Source organism: Ostrinia nubilalis, chromosome 16, assembly GCF_963855985.1.
Source record: "Ostrinia nubilalis chromosome 16, ilOstNubi1.1, whole genome shotgun sequence".
Classification (NCBI taxonomy): Eukaryota; Metazoa; Arthropoda; class Insecta; order Lepidoptera; family Crambidae; genus Ostrinia; species Ostrinia nubilalis.
In genome coordinates, this window is record NC_087103.1 from 10,814,965 (window position 1) to 10,824,217 (window position 9,253).

Below are 9,253 nucleotides of genomic sequence, written 5' to 3' on the forward strand. Positions count from 1 at the left end.
TGGAAAAAATAGTGTAACGAGCACGTCATCAAAGTTATTTAATTAAATTTGAAATAAAATATGTATTTCCAAATCCCTGACATGAAAACCCAAACAGATAATAATATTAGGTCCCATTAATCAGAATTAATCATAAACACTAATTTCGTTCCAACATTCATTCGTTCTTGTTGTTATTACGATTGTATTACCTTTGGCGAGGATGTCTGTGTTGGTAAGTGAAATAATCAACATTATAAATTAACGTTAATGTTGCTGAAGCTAGAAGAGTAATTAAGGGCGACCAACTTACATGAATTGTACGAGCTTTCATAGCCAATTTTTCGGCAGAGATCTTTGGTGACTAAGCAATTTCGGCTTAAAGCAGTTGATGCCGAATACTTCAAGCTGGATTCTTCAAAAATCCTAATCCTGTAACTACTCCGAAGGTAAACGTAAACTTACAGTTAAATACAAACAAATTAAAGTGAAACGAAAGGGCGTGCATCGTGAGCGCTAGCCGCAGGGTACACAGTCCGAAGTAAATAAGTTCGGCTTTGAACTTATTCTAATTAGTAGTGATCGTAAGCGCGTAGTTTGTTTGTGTCCGCTGTGTGCCCACGGCCGAAGTTCGCACAAAGGCTGGCCTGGCCCGGTCCAACGTTGTTTGAGTTGCGTTGGTGATCAACCCATTAAGGCCCGGTTTCCTACCGGAAACCAGCTTTACCGCTTACCAGCGGAGAAGTGTTTTGAATAACCAATCAGATTTCATTATTTCCACATATCCTCTCCGCTCCGCTTTGGTGGAAACGGATCGAGCGGAGAAGAGAGGAGAAGTATCGGGCGGGCGTTTGTCTTGGTGTTTCATTGTTTATAAACAACAATAGACTGACAGCTGACAGCACACGTAACGCACAGCTCTCGTCTCATCTCCGCTCTGCTCCGCCTTGGTGGAAACTGGGCCTAAAATTATAAGTACAGTCACCAGTACTTTGCATTTCTGTATCAAAAATAGTCTTAATATTAAACAAGGTGTTATATAGTTGCATAGAGCGACAAGTTTAATGTCCTATCTTAGTTATTTAAAAAGAACTTCAACAAAACCATCCAGTTTAAGCCAAAGTTCACACAAAGTCCCAGTCTGACGCTGTTTAAGTTCCGTTGTTGATCAGCTGCCCAAACTGTTGGTACAGTCCACAGTACATTACATTTTTGTAGCAAAATAGGTAGTATTACAAATACATAAAATGATTTGATGATTAATTTACTGTGTTATCTGTACATTTTCAGACTTGTTGACGATTATTTTATGGTGTTTAGAAATAAGAATACTACAAAAGATTAAATTATAGGCTGGTTTTGAACTACAAAGCGTCTGTCTAACTAAATAGTTCATGAGCAAAATGAATGGCAGATGTAGATGTATAAAGGTGAAAACAGCGAACAAAGTCGTCATACTGCATAAATTATTGTAGGTAGGTAAATCCCTTTATTACAGTTCCTGGTAACATGTTCACTAAAATTAATTATTAAATTTTCAGCCTGTGACCACGGTCGGTGTAACCTCATGGAAACGTCAGGTGAGTACTTACCACAAAGTTAATTAATATTCTTATTACCTAAGCATAAATACATCAGAGTATTATACATTTCTATTATAAAATAGCTTCTATTATCTCTACATAAGACACCACCGTGTTTAGTTTGACTGTAGGTATAATTAGCGTCAAATAGTTCGTGACACCCAAAGTAGCCAAAAAGTTGATAACACAATCTTATTCCTTATTCTAATTGTAACAAAGACGTGTTGCGACGTGTTGTAACTTATTGGCTACATTTAGGTGTCAAGAAATATTTGAGGCTGACTGTACCTACTACATTAATTTCCGTTTTAATCTATTCTATCTATACTTCTATACTAATATTATAAATGCGAAAGTAACTCTGTCTGTCTTGCTTTGACGTCTAAACCACTGAACTGATTTTGATGAAATATGGCATAGAGATAATTTGAGTCCCGGGAAAGGACATAGGATAGTTTTTATCCCGGTTTTTGAAACAGGGACGCGCGCGATAAAGTTTTTCTGTGACAGACAAAACTCCACGCGGGCGAAGCCGCGGGCGGAAAGCTAGTTACTAATAATGCAAGGAGAAAGTTTAATTAACAAGCACTAGAAATCACAACGAACCATACAATAAGCGGATCGTGATGCTTACACCGCTGCATCACATGCAAAGTGCACAAGTATAAAATATTCACCCGGACGCCCAATACCGGGCGCGGCGAAATGCGGGCTTTGGGCGCACTCATACATTTTGCAACAATACTATTGTACTGGCGACAGCACATCAGCCTGTATTTACGTGGCGAATTCTCTATTAAGTTCTAAATAAGGCATTTTTGCTTAATATTCTGTCGACTGTAACAATAATGATTATTCTGATAAATGAAGTTATCTGTCGGATAGTTTATTGACAGACTGTGAAAAATATCTAGAATACTCGATGTTGCTCTACATAGATCTCACAACTTTTGGTGGTGAATTAGAGTGTGTGTGAGACTTAATATTGCCTAATCAGGAGGCTAAAGTGCGGTAAAATTTCCATGTTAACTAGACTAAACTAAATAGACTGTGAAACATGGCAGTATATAGATTTCTAAAAGGGCAATATAATAGTTATCCTTCTTAATTAGTGATTTACTTTAAAGCTGCTGCCTAATAATAAAGCGCAAAGCCTGTTTTGAGGTAAGCGAAACGACATCTGTGCATGTAAAGTGAGGATCAGACGCGTATTAAAATGCAAATAGGTTTTACCCACATTATTTCGCACTTCAAACGGTGTGCAGCATTTCATTTTCCATTAGGAGGCCACGCTTGATATTTGAACAAATATTTTGACACTGGCACAAGACAAAATCACCTTGGAGGTTTGTTTTCCTATAAATAAACGCTCTGGTAACACACGAATCGGCATTATTCGAAGAAAGGAAGTACAGTCGGCTGCAGACGAAGCCATTAAAAATTACTATCCGTAGTAAATTTGGAACTTTATTTTTAAGACATAATGTTCAAATTGACTCTACACCTAACTAACGAGGTTATACCAATGGTAAATAACATATTTGGTTAAAAGATCAGAATACGCAAAACCTCTGTCATACAGCCCCGGCGTGATTCAGGCGCGACATAAACTCATCGCTGACAGTGTGCCGACAGGGGGCTTAAAAACGCGCACAAATTTTTTTGTATCTAAAAATTCAAGGGGCCTAATCAATGAAACCGATTGCCACTTCAAAAGTTTAAACGCTTAAAAACAAGGCATCTGTTCACGACCACCTTTTTTATAAGCCTTTTACATACTTTTTTGTACCATAGATTTACCATAGATTTACATAATTATTAAGAAAAAATAAACCAGTGTCAAACTAGCTTCTGTTTGTTTCACTCAACATAATTTGGTGTCAGAAGAAAAAGAAAAATATTATTATTGTAATATGCCCATAACACGATCCAAAGGTAAAGCCGCAGGCGTGGCAGTGCCCCCTGCTACTATCCCTGCTACAACGGAAGCGGAGACCTCGGAAGACGGCGCCTCCAGCGTCGTCCCGGAGACGGCGGGCCCGTCTACGACACCATCTCCCGCTAGTATTACATCAGTTCCTAAGAGTGCGCGTTCTAATCGCTCTACCAGTACTATGAAGGCTCGCATTTTAACTGCAAAAGCGGAGCACGCTCGACGCCTAGCACAGCTCGACGCAGAGCGAGAGCGTGCCCAGCTTGAGCGCGAGCGTGCCCAGCTTGAGCGCGAGCGAGAACGTGAGTGTGATATTGCTAACTTGGAATTACAGGCCGAGCTGGCCGCCATAGCAGCCAGCTCCTCTCAAAGGTCTCTTAGTAATTCTAGGTCGAGCGTAGAACGTTGGCTGGCACAGTCGACAATTCAGGACACAGATTATAACGCTAATGCATTACTCGACAGGGAACCGTTTCCTAACGTTAAGCCGCAGCCACCGCCGCGGCCGGCGCCACCCGCCACAGCAGATGGAGCCGCCTACACTGCGTTACCGGTCCCTGCGGAGCCGCAGCCACCGCCACGGCCGGCGCCATCCGCCACTGCGGGTGGAGTCTACACAGCGCTACCGATGGCTACATGTTCGCAATCAGCGTTAGTTGTGCCAGCTGAGCCAACCACACAACACATAGATTTAGGCACACGTAAAGAACATCATTGTAATTGCTACCAAAATAAAAAGACTGATCATGAGGGTACACAGATTTATCAGCTGGCTAACGCAATTGCGGACCTCAAGCGGCCTACACAGGTTTGTGAACTCCTTAAATTTGACGGGCGCGTCGCGGACTGGTTCATTTTCAAGAAGGCGTACGACCAGTCGAAGGCACACTTCACCCCAAGCGAAAATGTCGCCAGACTTAGCGCTGCACTGTGTGGAGCTGCTAAGGAGGCCGTCGCAGTGCGCTTGGTTGCTGCTGATGATCCGGACCAGATAATGAAGGCTCTTGAGGTTAGATTTGCACAGCCTGAAGTCATCATTCTTCACCAGCTTGCCATGGTAAGAGCCCTTCCTAAACTCGGTCTTTATGACAACTCGCGCGAATTGAATACTTTTGCCTGTCGTGTCGTTCCATAATTACCAAATTGACCCCGCTTCTCAGGTCTAGATGGGCTGACTTTGCGGCGGCAAGAGTTGGCTCTGGCAAATTTAAATTAGAAATTTTGTCGGAATTTTTGGAAAACGAAGCATATTTACAAACGAAATTTGGCATTGTCATGTCAGAGCCGACGTTTGTCAAAAGTCAAAGTCAGCCTGTCAAGGCCAAAGACAAAATTTATCAGAATGTAGTTTCGTCTAGTTCGCCTAGTCAACCAAAAAGTTCCGAATCATTGTGTAAATATTGCGCAACCGGTACGCACGAGGTAAGCGAATGTATAGGATTCAAATCGCTTGGTGTAGATGATCGGTGGCAGTGGGTCATGGATAATAAGGTTTGCCGCAAATGTTTAAGGAAGGGCTCTCATCTGTATAAAAACTGTAAAAAGCAATGTGAAGTTGATGGCTGCGTGGCGAATCGTAGACATCATACGTTACTTCACAAGCTTAGGTCCGACCTGTCGGCTTCCACGACTCAACCGGAAGAGCAAGCTGCCATCGTAGCGCATAACGCTGTACCGATCGTTAGTAAGCGACAACCGCTACTCAAGATTATTCCCGTGACGCTTTCAGGTAAAAAGGGTAGTGTCGATACCTTTGCGCTATTGGATGACGGTAGTTCCGCGACGTTGTTGGATAGATCAGTTGCTAATGCACTAGAGGATGAGGGACCGAGAGAACCTCTGAGAATTCATTGCATCGGGGGTCTCACTAAATTGTCGGACGTCTCTTTTGTTAATATTAAAGTGAGAGGCCGGTATAGCTCAGACACTTTCGAGATTCGCGCTCGTTCTATCCCCAATCTCAATCTCAGCGCGCAAACTGCCAGCTTTGATGATGTCCAGCGATTCAGTCACCTTACAGATTTAGCCGACGTCTTAGCTTATGGGGACGCTCAACCAACATGCCTTATAGGAACGGACAACTGGCATCTTCTCTTGACCCAAAGCGTACGTCGTGGTACAAAATCTGAGCCTGCCGCTGCCCTTACCCCTTTGGGCTGGGTACTTTTTGGTTTTATGGGCAACACGGCCAGTTCGGTAGAATTTGTCAATCATGTAAATCAAGTTGAAGATGACCAGTTGGACAATAATTTAGAACATCTGGTTAAAAACTACTACAAATTAGACTCCATTGGCATAGAAAAGAAACTTCATAGCAGTCCTAGCGATAGACGTGCTATAGAAATTCTAGATGAGACTACGGTGCGGTTAACCTCTGGTCGCTTCCAAACTGGTCTTCTATGGCGGGACAACATTAAGATCATCCCCAACAGTAAGCGCCTAGCACTGTCCCGATTTCAAAGTCTCGAATCTAAAATGGCTAAAGACAAAACTTACGCGACTTCCTATAAACAGAACATTCAGGGTATGATTGACAAAGGATACGCGGAGCTTTGCTCTGGACCACCAACTGGTAACATCACGTGGTACCTCCCGCATTTTGGGGTCGTACACCCACACAAAAAGAAGTTACGCGTGGTGCACGATGCGGCAGCGAAATGTAACGGGGTGAGCCTGAACTCTATGCTTTTATCAGGTCCAGACTTGCTGCAACCCCTGCTTGCTATTGTCATGAGATTCAGAGAAGGTAAGATCGCTATTACGGGGGATATAAAGGAGATGTTCCCACAAGTAAAAATTAGACCTGAGGACCGCGACGCTCAGCGCTTTTTGTGGAGGGATGACCCTCAGTCCCCTCTCTTAGAATATAGGATGTCTTCTATGATTTTTGGAGCAACGTCTAGCCCGTGTACAGCACTCTACTTGAAAAACAAAAATGCTCTTGAATTTCAGAATTCTTATCCGAAAGCTGCTCAGTCCATTATAGAAAATCATTACATGGACGATTATCTTGAAAGCTTTGAAAGTGTAGAGGAGGCAGCTCGCTTAGCTTCGGAAATAGTCACCGTCCATAAGGCTGCAGGATTTGAAATGCGATCTTGGGTCTCCAATCACGCTGAGGCTCTTACCTTATTACCTTTAGACCTCCGCGCCACTGAAGCCTCTGAGGTAGGGTTAGGTCCGTCTTCTCCATCGCGCATTAGAGTTTTGGGATTGACTTGGCTTGTTGGCGATGACTCCTTGTCCTTTCTTAAGTCCATCCCGAAATTCCCCCCAACGCTTACGAAACGTTCTGCCTTGTCTTTACTTATGTCGATATACGATCCGTTAGGGTTGATAACGCCTCTTATTATAAAGGGTCGAATTCTTTTCCAAATGACGTGGAAGTTAGGTTTGGATTGGGATCAAAAATTATCTGAGGGGTTATTTCTAAAATACCAGTCGTGGTTCCGGGAACTTGAGAACTTATCAGGGAGCGCTATTCCCAGATGTTATTCGGAGGGAAAGCAAGTTATAGAAAGTCAGCTTCACGTCTTATGCGACGCTAGCGAGCTAGCTTACGCTTGCGTTGCCTACTGGCGATTTGTTTTATCGGATGGTTCAGTCAAATTGGCGCTTATAGGAGGCAAAGCTAGGCTCGCGCCACTAAAACCAGCGACTATTCCGAGAATGGAACTTCAGGCGGCGTTGATAGGCGCGCGTTTTGCTGCTTACATTATTGAGGCTCACAAAAATAAGCCCTTTAAAACGTTTCTGTGGTCTGATTCGATTACAGTGCTGAAATTTCGTGTCCTTTCGTGTAGCCGAGATCTCGGATCTTACTGATGTACAGTCTTGGAGATATGTTCCTAGTGGCTTAAATGTTGCTGACGACGCCACGCGCGATACAGCGGAGTTCTCTCTACATTCACGTTGGTTCACTGGCCCGACTTATCTTCTTTCACCGGAAGCTACGTGGCCCCGCGAACCGCTTTACACTGATTCTTCAACCACAAGTGAAATAAAAATGGTTGAATGCTTGGTCGTACCTTCTGCAGAATCCCCGGCTCTTTCGCCTGTGGTCGCAGACCATCGGAGATTCAGCCGATGGATTCGCTTGCTCAGAGCCACAGCTCGAGCACACCAGTCGGCAAAAATGTTTAGGACCTTATTACCTCTAAATTCTAAATTGTTTCTAAATTCGCCTCGTTGCGATCGAAAATTACCTCTTTTATCAGCCGACGACTTAAATTCGGCAGAGCATCATTTACTCATGTCTGTACAACGCGATTCATTGTCCGAAGAGCTTGATTGTGTTAACGCAGGACGCCCCGTTTCTAGATTAAGTAAACTTAAGAACGTGTCCTTGCTCGTCTGTAACGGTCTTCTACGGTTATCCGGTCGCACATCCGCTTCAGATGCCATTGAGTCCCGCCCAATTGTCCTTGATGGAAAGCATCAGATAACAAGACTGTTGATTCATGAATACCATATACGATGCGCTCACGCAAACAATGAACTCGTCGTCAACGAAATGCGCCAGAAGTTCTACATCATCGGCCTGAGATCTGCCGTCAAACAAGTGGCTTCAAGATGTCAGCGCTGCAGAGTATGGAAGGCTAGACCTGTGCCGCCGCCCATTGGCGACTTACCAGACGTGCGGATGGCCATCTATGAGCGCCCATTCTCCTACGTCGGTTTGGACTATTTTGGCCCTCTCAATGTCACGATCGGCCGGAAGCATGCGAAAAGATGGGTCGCGCTCTTTACCTGTATGACTGTCCGAGCAGTTCACCTGGAAATCGTCGATAACCTATCAGCAGACTCTGCGATAATGGCCCTACGCCGCTTCATATCTCGTCGAGGCTGCCCGTCTTGCATCTATTCTGACAATGGGACGGCTTTCGTTGGGGCCTCTAAGATGTTAGCGGAAGTCTATGAGTTCGCGACCACCAAGCGGATACAGTGGAAGTTTATCCCGCCGTCGGCTCCTTTCATGGGTGGATGCTGGGAGAGATTGGTACGGAACGTCAAGTCTGCGCTATCCGCAACCTTGAAAGAACAGTCACCCAGAGAAGAGACACTCCACACCCTACTCCTTGAAGCAGAGGCTATAGTTAACTCTAGGCCGCTGACTCACGTGTCAACGGAACCCGATGCAGAGGAGGCGCTTACGCCGTTTACGTTCCTTATCGGCACCCCTTCGTACGATCTGCAAACACGGCCGTTCAACGACACCGATCTGTCCAGCCGGGCACAGTGGCGGAAGGCACAGCGTCTGGCCGACCATTTTTGGCAGCGCTTCACCAAAGAATACCTGCCCAGCCTAGTCCCTCGCCGGTCTTCACCGACGGCTTCTACGAGCTTCATCATTGGCGATCTGGTGGTCATAGTGGACGGGACTCTACCCAGGCGTTGTTGGCCACGTGGCCGCATCGTTGCTACCTACCCTGGCAAGGACCGGATAGTTAGGGTAGTGGATGTTCAAACTAAAGGGGGTGTCCTGCGTCGGCCCGTAAAAAAATTGGCCAAGCTGGTCGTTTCACCCTAAACCTGGTGCTTACACCGCCGGGGGCCATGTTCACGACCACCTTTTTTATAAGCCTTTTACATACTTTTTTGTACCATAGATTTACCATAGATTTACATAATTATTAAGAAAAAATAAACCAGTGTCAAACTAGCTTCTGTTTGTTTCACTCAACAGCATCTCTTAATACCAAGACAGCTAATATTGTATTTTATCAACTTACTCAAAAGTTAAAGTTGCGTACTAAAA

At 44.5% G+C, this 9,253-nt stretch overlaps 1 protein-coding gene across 1 annotated transcript; it reads left to right on the plus strand.

The window, feature by feature from the left end:
• The first annotated feature begins 4,974 nt into the window (after positions 1-4,974).
• LOC135079544 (uncharacterized) lies at positions 4,975-9,025 on the plus strand. The gene is made up of 2 exons (XM_063974195.1): positions 4,975-7,189; positions 7,299-9,025. Exons 1-2 carry the CDS (start codon positions 4,975-4,977, stop codon positions 9,023-9,025), a joined length of 3,942 nt encoding a protein of 1,313 aa, XP_063830265.1.
• Positions 9,026-9,253: the final 228 nt, after the last annotated feature.